This window comes from Pseudopipra pipra, chromosome 2 (genome assembly GCF_036250125.1).
Source record: "Pseudopipra pipra isolate bDixPip1 chromosome 2, bDixPip1.hap1, whole genome shotgun sequence".
NCBI classification, from domain to species: domain Eukaryota; kingdom Metazoa; phylum Chordata; class Aves; order Passeriformes; family Pipridae; genus Pseudopipra; species Pseudopipra pipra.
The window spans coordinates 11,358,088-11,377,747 of record NC_087550.1 but is presented as its reverse complement, the minus strand read 5'-3'; the positions used below and the strand labels follow the sequence as shown (position 1 = coordinate 11,377,747).

General features: G+C 40.0%; 1 protein-coding gene across 6 annotated transcripts in view; it reads left to right on the top strand.

The window, feature by feature from the left end:
• NRIP1 (nuclear receptor interacting protein 1) overlaps window positions 1-14,558 on the top strand; it is a 75,544-nt gene extending 60,986 nt beyond the window's left edge. For all 6 annotated transcript variants that reach the window (XM_064643977.1, XM_064643976.1, XM_064643980.1 and 3 more), the window contains one exon: window positions 5,732-14,558. In XM_064643977.1, the coding sequence (XP_064500047.1) occupies window positions 6,098-9,586 (3,489 nt within the window). In that variant the 5' untranslated portion in view covers window positions 5,732-6,097 and the 3' untranslated portion in view covers window positions 9,587-14,558. The remainder of the gene's footprint in view (window positions 1-5,731) is intronic.
• Window positions 14,559-19,660: the final 5,102 nt, after the last annotated feature.

Here is a 19,660-nt window from a genome sequence, read left to right as displayed (position 1 = left end):
AAACTGCAGGGAAAAGGCTTTTCCATCTCGTATGCTTGTGTAGAATTTGGCCATGAAGCCATGGCTGTTGCCAATCCTGCCATTATTCCAGGGGGGGTTTCATAGAGGGAGCCGTGCTGCCGTGTTCTGTGGGATCGTGCCAGCCAGGAGGGAACTGCCCTAACTCGGGATGGGGGATGCCAACTCTGTGGTGGGGTCGGGGCCTTGGGAGCCCCTCCAGAATTCCTGGCAGGAGCAGGAGCTCCTGCTGCTCCTGCAACATGATTCCCTGTGTGCCCTCTCCTGACCGAGCTGTTTAAAAGGGATAGGGTATCCTTCCCATGTTTAAAATGTCTTTTGGAGTCAGTCAGTAGGCCTTAATGAAGGAGTGAATAACATGCCAAGCTTGGGAAGAAGCTTATTTTTGCTTGCTCAAAGTGATATCCTGCCATTACAGAAGAGGAACCTGATTTATTTAAATAAATTAACTGTAAAAAAATGGTTTCTGGATTCCCAAGTTCTTTTGAGTGCAACCGTGGAATAATTCACCCACCTATTGCTGAGTTTTGCTCCCCCACCTGATCACTTTTGCTTTTTATTTTTCGGTCTTCTTCTAAATTACATTTGCAAAGGGAACCTTCAAAATGTCTTGACAGCCTGAATCAAAACTGTGAAGAGGTCTCAGCTGCTCCATTCATCTCCACAGATTTCTGACATAAAGTGTGGATTTTTGAAAGCAAAGCACTTAAAAACTTGATTCCCTTAAAGCATGTGCTTAAGTACCATTGAAGTACCTGCACGTTTGTGCAGCTTTGTGGATTTGGTGGTGGGGATTGGTGAATCAGACCTGTTTCGCTGCTCATAACCTTAACAAAAAGTGTCAACTGTGAAGTGCTTTTACCACTGCTCTGAAAGCATCCTTCCTGCTTGCTGAAATCAAAGATTTACAAATTGAGATTAATAACAAAATAATTTAGGGACAAAATGTCTCATTTTCCCCACTTGTGCTGGGTTCACTGCAAGATTCTGCTGCAATTTCCAGTGCATCTGGGAATTTTTTGGGAGATCTTCATTTCTTTGTGTTCTGCAACATTTCACTACAGGCAGCCATAAAGAAGGGGAATCACTTAAAATCCTGTGCTTTAGGTACTTACCCAGGGCTATTACTGGAACTGCTGAGCAACACACAACCTTTAATATATTTATCCTCAATTATCTTTCTGAAGTTTGCATTTATTATTACTCCATCTGGGAAAACAGGGTACGGAGAAGTAAAACCAGAAGTCAGACAGCCTGTCTGCAGCACAGTGAGTAATTGGACCCCTGGATCCCAAGCTGCCACTGTAATCACTGTACTGCATTCCTCAAATCTGTAATAATTAAAATGACTGTCTGAGCCATTGGTTGATGTGGTGGGCTGGAGCCTTTATGTTTGGGGATCTGAGAACGGGAAATCAATGAGCTAGTGAGAGACTTTCTGGCTCTTCTGATGGTAGCTGAGCATTAGAACACCAGATTTATTAAATAACTGAAAATTTTTATTTCACAGACCAGTTTGATTTTAGCTCTGCAAATTCATGTTTTGATGCATCTCAACTTAAAATGGAACATAAAATTGCTACAGAAATTTAATAGTCATGAAAGAACTCTGAAATGCAGTTAATAAAAATGTTTTCTCTGAATCTATACAAATCTCAACCTCTATTAATCATTCTAACAATGTTCATGAGTTTGGTAATCTCTTTTCAAATATATGTTCATTTGGGCAATCTGCTAGCCATTGCCAGTTTCCAAAATGAATACCTTAATGGTTGATACAAGATTTTTTTCTTCTGTAGTCTTAATTCAAGATCATAGGAAAGACATTAATATCCAGTTTTATGGGTTATGTCTAGTAAATTTTGTAACCCTCCTCAGATAATCGTAGTCTAGTATACTGTAATACTAGTCTAGTTGTTAATTTACTTTGGCACTCTGTTCCATTTAGCAAACGGATCTAAGTAGAAATACTAGTCTGGGATATTTGAAAAATGTCTTGTGGATGTAATTTTGCTAGTTGTCAGTTCTCCTTACATGATGGGAACTGAATATCTGTAGGGAAACTAGAAGTCTGCTGTTTGTTTAGAGTCTCCAGTTAGGTTTCACAGTTGAGGTTTTCATTAATTCAGAGAATTCTTTAAAAATCAAAATTTTATATTCAGGAGCAAAAAGCCATTGGCTCAGATGTTGTTCTTTAACATATTAGAAGATGTATTCTCAAATTTCATTATATTTTGCAGCAGTAATACCTTTTTTAAACAAAGGATCTTAAAGTTTGTTGTTGTTGTTTTAAAATCTTTGTGGTGGACAAGTATATTTGTAGTTTGAAAGTAAAGAAAAACTCCAAGAACTGCAAAAGTTGAATTAATATTCTGGACGTACACGGTTCAGCGTACATTTTAGTATTCTCTTATCTTCCCTATTCTGCCCACAGTTTCTCCCTAGGCACACTTTAAAAAGCTGAGGGACTGATTTCTCATTGTGTGCTCCACTTGGGGAGTGTCTCACCAGGTTACTGCATTTGTGCTGTGGATTGTGCTGGTGGTTTAGTTTTGTCTGGGTAAACATGGCTTAATGAGCTGTAGGCAGTGGGTGCTCTTGGAGGTTCTGAAAGTAGTCTCTCTTAAACAAGTGGGTGATATATTTCTTAGGTACAGAAGTCTGGAAAAAGATAGTAGAAGTTGCAACAAAGAGTGCATTTACAGTAGTTATGTGGTCAAGAAAGCACATCAGCCTATAAATTTATTTTGTCACAGTAGCTAAATATGATTTTTAGGTGTAGAGATTCATAGATCTTAGCGGTTGATTCAACCCTTACTGAGAAATAAGAGATCTGTTGTTGTATGACTTCTCCTTTCTCTTCCTTTTGCCTTTTTTCTTTGCTCTGTTCTGGTAATTTCTTGAATAAAATTTATTGTTGAATAAAATTAATAAAAATTATTAATGTTTCAGTGAGTCCAGAGAAGTTCTTTAGTACAGTCTCTATGTTTTTAAAAGGTTGCTGAATGGTTGCCTTAGTGTCCAGCTGAACATTCATTTGCAGAGCTGGTTTGATTTCCACATCACCACACCTCAGATAGTAGAAGAAAACCATATTTGGTTCAAAACTTTCTGGAAGTGACTGGTTATGAGGCTGCCTTCAAACTCTGGAATTTACTGCCTGGTTTTCTGTCACAAATAAGGTGTAGGATTAGAGACAGTTTTTTAAAAATGTAATTTTAGTTCTTGACAGATGACTTCTTCACATTTGTGTATTGAACATTAAATCATGTAAGATTTTATAATCCTGTTGCAGCACGAGATCAGAAGAGGCTTTTAAGAAGGATTGCTGATGTTAAGTTTCATTCTCTTTAAAGAAAGCTTCTTTCCATCAACCCAATTTCTGTAAAGTTATTAGTATTTCCATAGCACTGAGTAATTCAAAATAAAATTTAAAAAACGAAGTGGCAAAACACTTCTTAGAGCAGGTATTTTATGTAAACAGTACTGGCTACAAGTGTCATCTCCTGGAACAGGCTTCTGGAGGAATTTGCATAAATGCATTGTCTTTTTTGAATTACCCAAGGCTGTAATAAGTGAAGCTGTACTGAACATTGGCTTAATGGTGTATTTGTTTGGAACTTTATCTTAAAGGTGACCTGCAAGGTTTGCTTTTATCAGATAGTAAGAAATCTTTACAAAATTTCAGTTTTATTGTCTTAAATGCAAAGCAGAGCATATCAAGTGCTACTCATTCCTTTTTAATAACAGCATGCAGTCAGCTTAATTACCTTTAGAAACATGAAAATGTGACTGCAGATAAACAGTTTATTTTCTAGGAAGCTAGAAAAACATATTTTCCAGATACAGTGCATTCCCAAATATTGGAGGAAATAATTCTGACTGTGTTGATGTTACTGTTACTGGATAGTTGATGTATTCATTAGAAACCTTCGTATTTAAGGATTTGTTATTTGTGATTTTAGTCTCTTTTGCGTTGAAACTCTGCAAAAGCCCACAGAGGTGCAGTTTTTTGAAGGAACAGTAAGATGATCAGTAACTTTCAATTAGTTGAATCCACATTTAAGTTGATATATTTTTGAAGGAATTCTATGGCTTTTCCAGGTAATTATGTGAACGATGGGTAATGTATTTCTGAGAGAAGTACTGAGACCTCAGTAACAGCTTTCAGCTTTTCATTTGATATTTAAATACGTGGGTATATGCATTTACACTACAATGCATTGTTGGGTTATTTTGTTTTGTTTTGGGGATTTTTTTGAGATAGCTCAGTACTTAGTATTTCTCTAAATGACTTAAAGACTAATAACACAGAGTATTTGCACAGGGGGATATATGGGCTGTTAACTTCATGACTATTTAATTTTTCTTCTCATTCTTTACTTTTTTCACTGATATTTTTCTGACTTCTAGTTGCCTGTAGGTTTTGAATTAAAAAATAGCCTCTGGGAAATCAGTCATAAAATATTCATTTCGTTTAAGGAGGCGAGGATTTCATCTGTGTACATCCTTTTTAAACTTGCAAATACAAGTTTTCAATGAGCTTTTAGTCTGCGAAAGCAAATTGCAGAGTAAAATATGCAGAAAGACAGTTACCTTTGCTCGTGTTGAATATTTATGCCAGTTCAGAACTGAATGAGGGAAGGAGGAGGCCTGTGTGGTGTAATGATCTCAGTATTGACCTGTGGTGACTGAACTGTTCCTGCTTTCGTTGACCAGCCTTATAACTAAAACTGAAGAGATGCATCTTGCACAAGCACCATTGTTGTGCTTTTTAAAACAGCTTTTTATAGCACAATGCATCATCCAAGAAAGTGTCAAGTTAGAGGTGTTCTACACTCTTTGAAAATAGCAACACTTCAAGGAAGACCTGTTTTGTTTTAGTTTTACCATTGTATGTTTCATGTATAGAAAGAATGTAAAGATAAATCCTCAGGCAAAGGGAGGATTTTGATATCAGGATTTATGTTACATCAGGAACATAAGCAACCTTTTCACCACTCCTGTCACATGATTGTTCCAATGACTTCTGGGAGTAGTTGGGTGTTGTAAGAACAACAGATTTCATCCCTGTTGTGCTCAACTGGATTTTGCAATACTGCATAGTCCTGGGGAGCAGTGTCAACTTGGTTTCTACTTTCAGCAATGTCATCTACCTGCCAAACAAAAATGTACTCATGATGCTGCCTATTCTGTTATTTGAAAGCAGATTTGACAGGAACCTAAATGTTGACTTTAGGCATGCCTTTTCCTATTAGTTCTCTTTTAGGGTGATGGGCTACTCGCCCTGTGTATTTGCATTTGCATAAGAAGAAAGGTTGATGCGACTGTGAAATAAAGTCCAATGGAATATTTTTTAAAACTGTATTTAGAGCAGTTCAGTGTTTTTCTTTCATGTTTGCTATTCCTTATTTTAAGCTGTAGAATAGGGAAATTCGATGAACTCTTGTAGTAGCTATGCTTATGAATGATAAGTTTAATTTTTGTATAAAACTTTGTCTGAGAATTGTTTTCACAAAGGTCTTTAAATTAGTTACCACACATTTTGCTTGAGTTTTAGTTTCTTCTGGAACATGGTCATTGGTTTATGTATCCTGAATGTCTACCTAAAACAATGTGTGGAGGGTTAGTTTTTTTTCCTTGAAAGGAAAAGAAGTCTCAAGCACTTAAAATTTATACTAAATGTTTTCTTTGTTTTGTGTTTCTTACTTAGGAATTTCATGTGCTTGGTGGAGATGGAAAAAGAAGAAAAGCAAGTTGGTTTCCCGGAGAAAGAAGGCAGCACATACTTAATGGAACTTTATTTCTGTGGAACCATGTTTTGAGTGCTCCTCCTAGACATCGTCTGTGAATATTCTAGATATCAGCAGATTGATATGATTGGAAACCTGGCTCATCAAACAGTATACACTGGGAGAAGTCTGCTTAGAATAAGACATTTTCTATTGTTTCTGAAAGTCTGTGAGAAAACACTATAGACATCTACCTGTTTTTTTTTTCTTAATTTTGCATCTCGATTCAGCAAAGCCAGTCTTTGAAGTGAATAGAACCAGAGCCTTTTTGGAAACTTTTATTGAACATGACTCATGGAGAAGAGCTTGGCTCTGAGATGCACCAGGATTCTGTTGTTCTAACTTACCTAGAGGGATTACTAATGCATCAAGCAGCAGGAGGCTCAGGTACTGCAGTTGACAAAAAGTCTACTGGGCATAGTGGAGAGGATCAAAACTTTAAGATTTCAGGAAATATATTTCCCAGCTGTCAAAGTAATGGTCCAGTTCTTAATACAAGTACATATCGGGGATCTGGCATGCTGCACCTCAAAAAAGCAAGACTGTTGCAGTCTTCAGAAGACTGGAATGCAGCAAAGAGAAGGCGGTTGTCTGATTCCATTGTGGATTTAGATGGGAAAAAGGAAGCTTTGTTGGCTGGCATGGTTGAAAATGTGCCTAAAGGCAAACAGGATAGCACATTACTTGCCTCTTTGCTTCAGTCATTCAGCTCTAGGCTGCAGAGTGTTGCTCTGTCACAGCAGATTAGGCAGAGCCTTAAGGAGCAAGGGTATTCCCTTAGCCACGATTCCTTACAAGTGGAGAAAGATTTAAGGTGCTATGGTGTTGCATCCAGTCACCTGAAGACTCTGCTGAAGAAGAGCAAAGCAAAAGATCAGAAGCTGGACAACAGCCTGCCCGATATAACAAAGAACCTGCCCAAAGAGAGGTTTATAGAATCCCCTCATGCAGTGCAGAGCGGACCCAAAGTGATAAATGAGCCCCTGTCATGTGCTGCAAGGTTACAAGCTGTTGCAAGCATGGTGGAGAAACGATCCAGTCCTGCTGCTTCACCGAAGCCCAGCGTAGCGTGCAGCCAGCTCGCTCTGCTCCTTTCCAGTGAAGCTCACTTGCAACAGTACTCCAGGGAACACGCTTTAAAAGCACAAAATGCCAACCAAATCGCAAGCGAGAGACTTGCGGCCATGGCCAGATTGCAAGAGAGTGCTCAGAAGGATATGGGCCAGTTCGGTCTGGCGAAAGGAATGACAAGCCATCTCAATGGTCAAGCAGGATCATCACCCAAACCAGTTTCTAGCAAAAGCAATATGGCACCGTTTCAGAGTTCGGTGGGAGTCATGCATTCGCCTCCCAAAAGTGGGGGATACAAAAGTACTTTGGAAAGGAGTAACGTGAAAACCTCTCCCAGCAATAGTTTGCTCTTGCATCTGCTGAAGAGCCAGAATACCACCAAGCATGTGAAAGGGCGTGAGCAGAGTGAGAGAGCCAGCATTTTTGAAGACAGTAGCACACCAACAACTGTTGATGAGTACTCAGACAACAATCCTAGTTTTACGGAAGACAGCAGCGATGATGAAAGCTCCCATTCTAACTGTCTTCCTATAGACCTATCTTTTAAACAGAGGACAGATAAACCAGATGCAGGTCCACCTGCATCGCTGGATAACCTGACTCAGTCCTTGCTTCATAACTGGGATCCAAAAGTTTCCTGTCCAGAGAACAAGGAAGAGAAAGACACTCCGAAAGCTTCTAAGCTGAATCCCCATCAGAAAGTAACACTGCTTCAGCTGTTACTTGGGCATAAGGCTGAAGAACAGGTAGACAAGAGTAATGACCCTCAGGGACCACACAGTGCAGCTGATGTGGCAAAATTCACTGTTCAGACTGGGAAAAGGACTCCTGTTACTGACAGTCCCAGTGCAAATCGAATGACTCCATTAAGCACTCCACCTTTGCTGGCTTCTACAAAAGCAGACTCTCCTATAAATCTCTCGCACCAATCTCTAGCCATCAAGCGCAGCTCACCACCGTATGCCTGCAGCATCCAGCCGGACAGACTGCTGAATCCCGCATCCAAACATTTGATAGACCTGTCTAAAAGCAAAGAAATTCAAGGACCCAAGCTGAGCAGGAATGACAGTCCCCAGAACTCTTCGGCATTCAGTGCCAGCAAGCTGTTGCAGAACCTGGCTCAGTGCGGCATGCAGACTTCCATGTCGAGTGAAGAACAAAGAGCCAGCAAACAGCTGCTAGCAGGGAACATGGATAAACCTGTGGGCTTGATTGATAGATTGAACAGCCCTCTGCTTACGAATAAATTGAGTACGCATGAAGAAAATAACAAAATATTCAGTTGTCAACCTGCGCCCGCGGAACAAGGACTGCCAGGTTCGGAAATAGAAAATCTCCTTGAAAGGCGCACTGTCCTTCAGCTGCTTCTGGGAACTCCCAATAAAGGTAAAAGTGAAAAGAAAGAGAGGATTCTTTCAAGAGATGAAAGTTCTCAAGAACAGACGGATAAGGCTTTGAATGAGCAAATATTGACGGTGAAAATAAAAACTGAACCATCTGAAGAACCTAATGTTCCTTATAATTCAAATGCACAACAAGTAAGAGAGTGCAAGGGTAACAAATTTCAAGGTTTTATTCATTCACTGCAGAGAAACACAGCTGCTTCTCCGGCATCCGAGGAGTTGAAATCTGAGCCTCTTTCACCTCAAGATTTCTCTTTTTCCAAAAATGGCCTCCTAAGTAGATTGCTGAGACAGAATCAAGATAGTTACCCTGCAGATGAGCTGGACAGGAGTCACCGAAACAACGAGCTGACACACCTTGAATCCAAGAGCCTTTGCACAGTACCGAAGAAGAGGAAGCTTCATGCTGAGCCTTTGGAAAGTCCACTAAAAAAGATGAAAAGTAATGTGTCTGATGCTGCAAACAATCACGCTTCTCCTACCGAGGCGCTGTATGGGCCTTTGCTTAACCAGCAAGAACTGAAATTCAGCAGAAGTGATGCTGAATTTAAATATGCTGTAAGTCATGGTTCAAATAGTGAAACTGAAAATAGGAGTTGGTCTAGAGATAGTAAAGGCTTTAATGTGTTGAAACAGCTGCTTCTCTCAGAAAACTGTGAGAGAGATCTGTCACAACACAGGAATAACATACTAACAGAGGGCAAGAAAAAAGGAAACAAAACCAGTGCAACAATGAATAAACCTGAATTCACCATTTCTTCAGTGAGATCGTTGATGGGAAGCCCTGTGCAGCAGAATAATTGCGTAGATCATAGAACATTTCAGTATCCTGTAGCAGTAAAGAGCCCTGCCAGTTCCCCCTTCCCTGAACATTTGGGGAATACGGTATCTAGACTCGAGTCTGACCAGTTTAGCATGTGTTCCATGCCCAGTGAAAAGGGGCCCATCAGATGGGTGATCACAGGCATGGACAAGAATGATTATGAGAAAGACTCTCCGAGACTGACCAAAACCAATCCAATATTGTACTACATGTTACAGAAAGGTGGCAACTCTCTTAGTAGCCAAGAAGCACATGACAAAGAAATTTGGAATGAACCTTCATTTACTGAGAGTTCAACTCATGTTACAATCAAAGAGGAGTTGCCATCTGACACAGAGCTTAAAACTCCTTTTAGTAACTTAAGAAGCCCTTACAACAGCCATATGGGGAATAACACCTCTCATCAACATGGTGGTGTGAATGGAGAAGTGCATGGACTTCTGGAAAAAGTGCGAACAATCAAAAAAGAGCCAGAATAAACTGCAGCCTCCTCAGTGAGTTTACAATCAGCGGTTTTGAATCTTTGTTAAAAAAAAAAAAAAAAGAAAAAAGAAAAATGATTATCAACTTGACTACTGTATAAATTGAGCATGATTTTAAAAAAAGCATGGTCTAATTGAAACATGTTTTCATTTGATAAACTTTTTATTTTTCTGGTGATGTTATTTAAAATACATGTAGATAAACTTTGCTTTACAGTAGATTGTCACATGGAAACTAGAAAGGTTGTAATTTGTACAAGATGTTTCTGTATGTATCAGATTAAGTTATGAGTACTCTTTGATCAGAGTCTTATTTGGATCTGCAAGGTTTTGGTATAACAAAGTGTAAGCATACAGCCTAGGTGGTGGTAATGCTGCGTTTCCTCCCTCCCTGTAAAATAATCCTTATTTTTTTGAAAGCCTGAGCATAGAGACAGCGTACTTTTTTTTTTTTGAATGTTTAATATGTTTTGTGACATTTTAAGAATAACTTTTAAGAAACAGAGCAGTCCGTCCAAGGTATTAGCTCGTCATATTGGAAAACCTGCGTCAGTGTTAATAATTGAAGTGCACTGAAATGTATTTTTTAGTGCTTCCAAAATTTGTATTGTTATTTTTAAATCTTGTTTGTGGTCCTGCCAGAATAGTGGTGTAAAATCTATTTTTCTTCCTTGCCCTGCTCTTGACAAATGCCTTCCTCAGAATTCTTAGCCATAGTTATGAGTTACTAGTTATGATTAAGGGTTTTTTCTAGGTTTTTATAAAAAAGGCAGATTTTCACAGGCCATGCAAGTACTGCATGAGTCCTTTTGTCGGCACATTCCTGTCACTTCCCTGCTGAAAAGGGGAAAGCCAGAATGCCTCTTGGAGTAGCAGAATTGAGAAGGCTCAGTACATGTATTTAGTGAGGAAAATGGTGGAAAGCCTGTGAAGCGGATGAGCGGAATTGTCTGTTCAGCACCATCCTGCTTCCCTGCAGAAGAACACCAACTGTGCTAAAGCAGCACATCAGGCTTCCACTCAAAGATGGAATAGGATTTTAATGAAAAATGTGTTGGCCTCTTCCTACAACCAGGGAAAAGAATCCATAATCTGCCAATATTTATTACTCTCTGAACAGCTGATGCATGGTTTAATGCATTACCCTTTCACTGCAGAAAACCTGGTTTTAGAATAATTTTCCAGGTTGCACCGAGGATGAAACTGTGGTTTTGTCATGTTCTGTAATGGATAGTGGGACACGTCTGAGAAATCCTCCTCTGCCCTTTTCCTCAATCCCCACCTGTGCTGTGATTTGTAACATCTGGCAATATCAGCCTGAGATGGGAAGAACTGAAAATTGCAGTCAAAGCTGAGACACCTTAAAAGAATTGCTGGCTGGGGAAGAGCTGTGAGGCGCCGCTTTCCTGTTAACGCTGTCAGTGTTAACTCCATTTGCAGCCCTTATTTCTCATGGGGGAGGAGGAGGACAAAATCCAGTTCAGTTCCTCTAGATTACATGAATTATTGGCAAGCAGAAGTTTTGCTGAACTTTTTACTCCCCTGGAAAAAAAACTTGTTCTGTGTGGCTTCTTAATTTCACTGATAATCCCCTCTGCTATCAGCAAACAGCTGAGTAGTTGGCTTGCACGGATAAAGAAAGCCACACAGTTTTAATTTTGACTATCTTCACCATTGAGAGCCAATGACATGACAAAACTGCTCTTTCTGTCCATCTCGTGTCTGCATAGCAGAGATGAGTGATGGGGTGTTTTGCTCTTTTCCTGTCTGATTTGGTTTCACAGAGACTCTTTTCCCAGACTACTGGCTTGCTGAGGCAGAGCGAGCTGTTATTCCCCCTCTCATCCCTGTCCCCAGCCCAGGATCAGTTCCTCTTTTTCCCAGTGCAGTTCATACTGAAAGGGACTTCTCCTGTCTGCCAGCTGGAAAATGCACCACTATTCTGTTTTGCCTCCCCCCGGGGGATTACCTTCTTTTAGGGAACACAAATATTTGGCAGTATCCGATCTAAAGCATTCCCCCTGGTTTTTATGAGAAATAACAGAGCAATTTAAAGATATATTTTTATGTTATTTCGGTGAAGCATAATATATTAATGGGCTGTACAAAGCAGATTTATATTTTAAAACCTTCACACAAATCTAATATCATTTTAAATGTCATTGTTTGAAGTATAATATAAAAATAAAATTTTGTTTGTTTCTAATACTGCATTTATAAGTGGCCCAGTGACAATTCAGATGTCTCATAGAATAATCATTAATGAGATAAAGTATATTTTGGATTGACAGTGGAACTGAATTCTTTTTATATGAGTCAACCCAGCAGAAATATTAAAAAGATGGTATTTGTTCCATCCATTAAATGTCTTTTAAAGTCTTAATTGATTATTTTTCTTGAAACAATGTGTATATAGGTAGGAAATATATACAATATAGAATAATAGATGTTCCCTGGAGTAAATACAGGGTTATAATTTACTTGAAGGGCTTCACAAAAAAGTGCAGCTTGAGTGGACATGGAATAATCTGGTTGAAAAAACTTCATCAAAGTCAAGTTGAGATGAAAAATAGAGATGAGAGTCTGACCCCAAAAAAAGTAATATTGGAGTCTAGCAGTGTGCTGGCCTATGTATTTATTCTAGGGTAGTCTATTGTTATAATATATACTTTTGAACATTTAGTTTGGAAGGTTTTATAAAATGTTTAAGTTAAAATGTTAACAGTTTGAGCAGTTAAGGCTTTACATTCTTTTTAGGTGATGTTAACAAAAGGGTATTGCCATTCTCACAGACGTCAGTAAACTATAATATACAAGAATTTAAGTTTAGGACATGCCATTCATGGAAGAATCTTGCCTCTTGCAGACATTGCAATCTCAGGCAGCAGGTAACACAAGGACGAGGACCTTGAGAGAGGGCAGGACATGCCAAGGGAGTGCTCTCAGTCAGCTGCTAGGAGGGCAACAGTCTCCTATATGAAATTCTCCAGTACCACTGGTGTTACCCCCTCCCTAGGGAAGAGAGGTCTTCTTTAAATCTACCCCATCCACATTTACAGCCTTTAAACCTTAGGACCAAAGGCTCTTTAATAATTTTTTGTCTTGTAGCATGGGTGAATAAAAAGGAGTCACTAGTTTCCTTGGGGACTTTTCCACCAGAAAAGAGGGAGCTGGGTTTGCTGCACCAGCAGATGGACTGGAGGGCTGGCCGTGTTTTCCCAAGCAGCTCAAATATCCATGATTTCCACCATATATGATTTGCAGACCAGGGTCATCTTGGTACTCCCAGCACCTCCTATCTATCTCCCACAGGCCATTAGACCATAGATTTGAAAGAAAATGGGGTCCTGTCAGATACTGGCAGCAGCAGCTGCATAAGCAAAGCAGTGCAGGATTGATGGGTGCTGATGTGTGATCTCACCACCGAAGGGGCAGGGAGGGAGGGGAGAATGTTATCCCAGTTGTGGCTGGGTCAGACTGTGGGGGGGAAAGTTGCCTCCGCCTCACAGAGCAGTGAAGAAGTGAGTTAGGGATTTGTCTCTATACCACACTTAGAGTTGTAATTGCAGCCCCTTGGGTCTTAAACCTGGATTAACTTTAACCTCACTTAACTGGGAAGGGTTGCAGCACTTGGGTTGCTAAGTGCCCGATCTACAGATGCTTGCACTTGGCATGTAGCACTCAAACCAGATAGATTTGGGGATTGACTTGTAGTCACCGTGCAGATATGCCTTTTTTTTTCCAGAGGGAAGTGTACAGGACTCAGATAATCGGATTTTTAGTGTCTCCTCTGCCAAAGTTTGAGGAAATGATGGGGGGGTAACACATGACCACAGAATCAAAGGTGTTTTGCTGCAGGGCTTCTCTGCTGATACCACATAACCAGGAGTCTCAGTTGGAGAAGTTTATAAACGTTATGAGATCAAAAGGGAATTCAGCCATAACTTTCACTTTTCTTAGCCATTTGCTCTTAGTAATGTTTTTAAATTTTTGATTTACAAATGTTTTTAAAAGAAAGAAATGAATGGTTTAAATTTTCCCTGTTAAATGTTGGTGAAAGTATTACAGCTCTCATTGACGTCAGTGACATGATATTACCAGTTTGTTCTCTGCCACATCTTACAGAGGAGTAAACTGGTAAGTATATATTATATATATTTATATATAATGTAAATATGTCGACTTGTTACACCTATAATATGTTGAAATTGGTTTTTAAAAGGTGATGTAAATAGTGGTTTCCTTAATGAAAAATACATATTTTGTATTGTTCTAATGCAAAGGAAAAAAAAAAACCTTTTAATCTTTTTTGTTATGTATATTCCATGTATAAGTGTAAATATGATCACATAGGTTTAAAAACTTTTGCATGTATGTATACAGTTGCAAGTCTGGAAGAATGTATAGAAAAATACTTTTATTTAAAGTTGTGATTACCTGCTGCATGAAAAGTGCATGGGGGACCCTGTGCATCTGTGCGTTGGCAAAAAAAAAAATGTCTTAACAAGTCAGGTCAGTTCAAAACACAACAGTATTCCACTTCTGGACATGACTTCTGCTGTGGTATTTTAGCTTTGTGAAAGAATGTGCTTCAAATCAAAAGGGTCTGGGGAAAAAAAAAATGCAAAACTACTTTTAAAACATGAAGTGCTCATACAACTATAATCAGTCATGTAAGTTCAGGACTCCATTTTGCGTAATTGAAATATTGTACCAGGACTATTCCATCCCTGTAAAACAAAAGAATATTGATTTTCATTGCCATACATAAGAATTTGGGATTTTGCCACAACGAGTTTTATTGTGATGTGTCTTCAGTAATTTATCTAACTGGTCTCATTTTTTTATTAGAAATTAATTTCCTCATGTGATGTCACAAAACTGTACATACTGCAGTGTGAAGTTTTTTTAAATCTTTCAGTGTTTACTTCCTGCAGAAGATTTGAATAAATGAGAAAAATGCATTGTCTTGATGGTTTTTAAATCTGCTTTATTTCATGTGTTAGTGGGCTCTTTGCATCAGTGCTGTTGATACAAATATCTGACAACAAAAATACCTCAAGAACTTAGGCACAAATAACCTTCAGCAAGGCTACTGACTGGAAACGGAGAGTCATGGAGCTGGAAGTGAAACAATCTAAATCAGATTAGCAGCTTTACTTTACAAAGCTCTGTACTATGTTTTATTCAAATACCCTTCTGCTTATTAACTTGAAATCAACGACCATAAACTGGAAACCTCTAAATGGGAGTTCTCACGTGAAAATAATTTTAAATGTTGAAACATTGTTCAGGTCCCCTCTGCAGGGCAGGAAAGATCTGTTTTCCCACTAAAACCTACTTTGGTCCATATCACAAAGAGGACGATTTAGTTTATTCCAGCTATGTTTGTAAGCAAACATTAAGAAAAGTGAACACAATTTGCCCATGAAACCTACAGAAAGGTTTAATAGTGCACTTGCATCATATTTTGGGGGTTTTAAGTTAGCTTAGGACATTAGTGCAAATGATGGATTGCAGTGCAAGTGCTGTTTCTCCAGAAAATTTTTGTTCCAAGATGTACAGGCACACGGCATCTGGAGCTGTACAGCTGCAGGCAAGCACTTCGGTTGTGACTGCTCTGGGTAACAGTAACAGCTATTTTCATGAATCCTCCTGTGTTTTCTGATCTCTTAGCAATGAACTGCATGCATGAGGTTCTTTGGAAGCTTTCTGGAAAGCATAAATTATAAAACATAAAGTTAATTTTAAAACAGTAATTCTGACTAGGTCTTCATGAACTACATAACTGAGCATTTTAATTGGTATCCTAAATAGAATGGGATTGGGATGCTGTCTGTCTTTGGATATGTCAGCTTGTAGTACGGATGCAGTACCACCAGTGATACTCAAGTGTGCTGCAGAGGGAACAGCCCCTTGATCCAGCTTCTGCACAGACTCTTCTCTCTGTAAGTAGGCTTGATCTGAGGGATGAATGGCTAAGCCAAAATACAGCCACCTGAAAAAGCAATATACCTAAGGAGCCAATCTCATCTCCCAATGGCAGTGCAGCTTGGAAGTGATTTCTTGAATTACGTGCTTTCCTCACTGACGTGGTTCCTCTGGTTTTGAGTCTGCCCACCAAGCAAAGCCAACAGTATGCCTCTGTTTCTCAAGTGGTGATGCCCTAGGACAATTCCTTGGAGCACCTGAATATCACTGATTTTTCTTTAATTACTTGGGGGGAGGAAGGGGGCGGGAAAGGCTCTTTTAACTTCACTGTATTTATCCAGTTGTGCTGTAACACCAAGTAGAACTTGCATTGTGTCTACCAGAACAAACAGGCCTGCGGAGCTGAGCGTATGCTATGCTAAAAACAGCCTGTGGAGCAACAAGGATGTTGAATGGGTGCGAGTATCCTGAGAAACATTTCACTCCGAGTGGATGTTTGCAGCACTCGGTTAGTGATTCATAATGAACTCGCTCAAAAATGCCTCAAACCACCCGTGAACTCTTTGCAGGCAGACCTGTGGTCATGTGGACTCTTCCTGGTCTTCAGCTTTCCCCTCACAAAATGAAAGATGCATGTGATGTTGATTGCTTTTTAGCAAAACAGCTGCTGGATAAAGAAGTTTTCGTTTCTGCTTTAGAGATGTCAAAATGGGGAGGGAGGGGATAGCAATTGTGTTCATGGGACTTGGCAGCCCAGTCTTATGCTCCTCAGTGAAATTAACTCTTAACATTGTGGGCATCAAGGACAGATGTGGACTCTGATAGATCATTTGCAGGGATGTGCATCGTGGAAGCCTTTATCAGAGTAGAGAAACTTGTTGCAGTAATACAAACACGTGCACATAAGAAAAGTAAAGCAAATTATTCTTCACCCACTGTAAACTTTGCCAAGAAAAACGTGCGTTTGAAACCAAAGAGTACAATGACAATATTTTTGTGTATGACACAGCCTGGCACTTTAGAGATGTGGAATATGCCCATGGGAATGTCTGTAGGGACTTAGCCTTGAGCAGTGGCTAAGATACTCAGGTAATAATTGCTGATAATATTTTTATTTCCTTTTGATTGTCAGAGTGACTCAAAGGGAGTATGGCACAAACTTGGGGCATGAAAATCCTCTGTGCTGGTAACTATCAATGCTGGTAATGAAAGAGCATATGCTGATCCGAGCTCACAGCAGCCCACTTTGATTGGGCTTTCTAAGGACTGCTTGCTCTTAATGAGTAAAGAGATTTGTCACTATTTCCAGAATACTTTTCTGATTGAATTACTCAGAATTTAACTGAATGCAAAACAAACATTACTGACTTGTGACTGTGCCAGTTAGATAAACCTGATGCCTGCCTTTGCAGAACTCTGTGTGTGCCTTCAGTGCATCTTCGAGTGTTGGAGAGAGATGGAGAAATAACTGTGTCCTCCTTCACAGTATAGATGATCTGGGTTCTCTTCATCCAGTCTTGTTTGGTGAGGTGGTGATACTTTCTCACTAAATGGGAGGCAAACTTACATTATGTTAGTGAGGGATCTCTGGTCTCAGTCTTTATTGATGCTGGTGTTGACTTTTAAAGTCACATCCTTTTTTATACTCAATTTTTTTTGAAAATTTCAGTACAGAACTCAAAGGTGACTCGTGCAAAGGAGTGATGAGTAGCCAGGCAGACACAGATATATCCAGTCCGTTATTACCTCTCAATATCTGCCTGTCTCCACCTTTGTAACTCCAGCAAAATGCCATAGTTCTCCAAGTTCTGCCTAACTAGAGCCCATGCCCAAATCTCATCACAGGTACAGAGAGAGAATAAGAGATGAAATTCAAGCATGATTTCGAGTTGGATGCCCTGATGTTCAGTCTCTTACATGCTGTGACTTGGGAAGTGCCTTACTAGGGTTTCTGTAGAAGATGGAAGTTCCTCTAATAGCTGATACAGTTGTGCAATTTTTTATCCTGAATGTGTTATTCACATTTGACTCTGAAAGAAACCTTTGGGTTTCTATTTTTTTAAAGGAGCTTAAGTGGCTCTCACATGCCTTACAAATGGCTCAGCATGTGATTCACCTTAGGTCTTGCAGGAAGCCTGTGTTCCTTCAGTTCCTTATGTTTGTAGGTATCTGTGTGCCTGTCCTCTGTGTTTGCTGTGGTGATCCAGCGACTTGGGGGTGTTTCTTACCTTTTGTGCCACAGTTAATTGAAGAGGAGGAGGAAGAAAGAGAGGGAAGGGGAATCTTAAGACATCAATCTACAGTATGTTATTCTCAGTTGCCTTTTACTTTCTAATCCCGCCTCATTTTCTTCTGTTTAACATGGTCACAGTGAGAAAGTCCTCACTAGCATTTGAGGCAGGAGTTAGATAAATCCAGGAAACAAAAGTCTCATGTAGCTAGTTATGTCATAGATAGCAGAATCACAGAATGGTTTGGATTTGAAAGGACCTTAAAGATCATCAAGTTCGAACCCCCTACTATGAGCTGGGACACCTTCAACTAGACCAGGTTGTTCAACCTGACCTTGAACACTTCCAGGGATGGGGCATCCTTTTTGGGTAACCTGTTCCAGGGTCTCACCACCCTCACGGTAAAGAATTTCTCCCTAGTATCAAACCTAAGTCTACCCTCTTTCAGCTCAAAGCCATTCCCCCTTGCCCTATCACTGCATGCCCTTGTAAAAAGTCCCTCTCCAGTTTTCTTTTAGGCCCCCTACAGGGGAAGGGACTCTAAGGTCTCCCCAGAGTCTCCTCTTCTTCAGGCTGAACAACTTTCATCTCTCTTGGCGTGTCTTAATAGGAGAGGTGCTCCAGCCCTCTGAACATCTTTGTGGCCCTCCTTTGGACTCATTCCACCAGGTCTACATCTTTTTTGTGCTGGGGGCCCAGAGCAGGACACAGCACTCCAGGTGGGGTCTCAGGAGAGCAGAATGAAGGGAAAGAATCACTTGCCTTGACCTGCTGGCTGTGCTGCTTTTGATGCATCCCAGGATATGGTTGGCTCTATACTAACTAACTGTAGTTCAGTATCACCACTTAAATCATGGAACATTACTGATGCAAGTTTACTTACTCCTAGTCCAAAACAAAAAAAAACTTTACATTTCGTTATGCAGCAGTACCAAGAGCTGGTTGGTTGTTACATAGATATGCTTGAAAAGTCTGAAAGGAACAGTCTAGGTAATCCTTGCATATAGTGATGTGTCTGTCTCTCTTGTGTGAGCAACTGTTAACTCTCATGCCATTTTTCCCTTTCCTTGTACCTATTATTTTGAGTCCTTTCATCTCGTCTTTAAACTGCACAGGAGCCCAGTTATCATCCATGAAGGGCAGAGGAGACAAAAGAAGTATGTATTTTTAGACAACTGCTTTGAAATAAGTGTTTGCCCAAGGTACTGTGTTATGCATTGACTGTATTGAATGCTATATCTTGGTCTCTCCTCTGAAAGTATTCACCCAAGGCATTGCATAGTGCCTGCATACTGAGAAGAGAGGTGATGACATCTAACAGCACCTACCCCCGGTATCTCCTTTATTTAAAATGCTGCTTACTGTGGCAGAAAGAAGCAAAGTGTATGTCACACAGCCTTTTTTCCCCAACAAAAAAAAAAAAGAAGAAAAAAATTGCTTTTTAAGAGTTTTTAAAAGTGACACAATAAAAACTGCAAGTTCAAGGACAGAGAAGGAGAATGAGAGGGGAATTTTTTTTTTAAGTGTCCTCAGCACAGTCCAGCTGGCAGCCTGTAGCCTGCTCCCATTCTGTCCCACCACCTGTTTCCCAGAGGGAAGGCACAAGGGTGGTGCAGGCAGCGGTTGCTTCCCAGGGGGCCGAATTTTGCGATTTGCATGAGATCCGATGTGGAGAGCTGGGAGCTGGTGGCAGCTGCTCTCAACACCACCAAAACAGTGGCAGCTGCTGTCAGAGGAAGAGAAGGTACTGAAATCCCCTGCTGAAAATGTTCACAGCCCAAAGAATCATCCCATATTTTTGCATGGCATAGATTTGCAGTTATTAATTTAGAAGGGGAAGGAATAATTGTCTAGAAACTGACAGCAGCTTCTGTATTGAATACATCTCACTCTTTCAAACTTTCCTAGA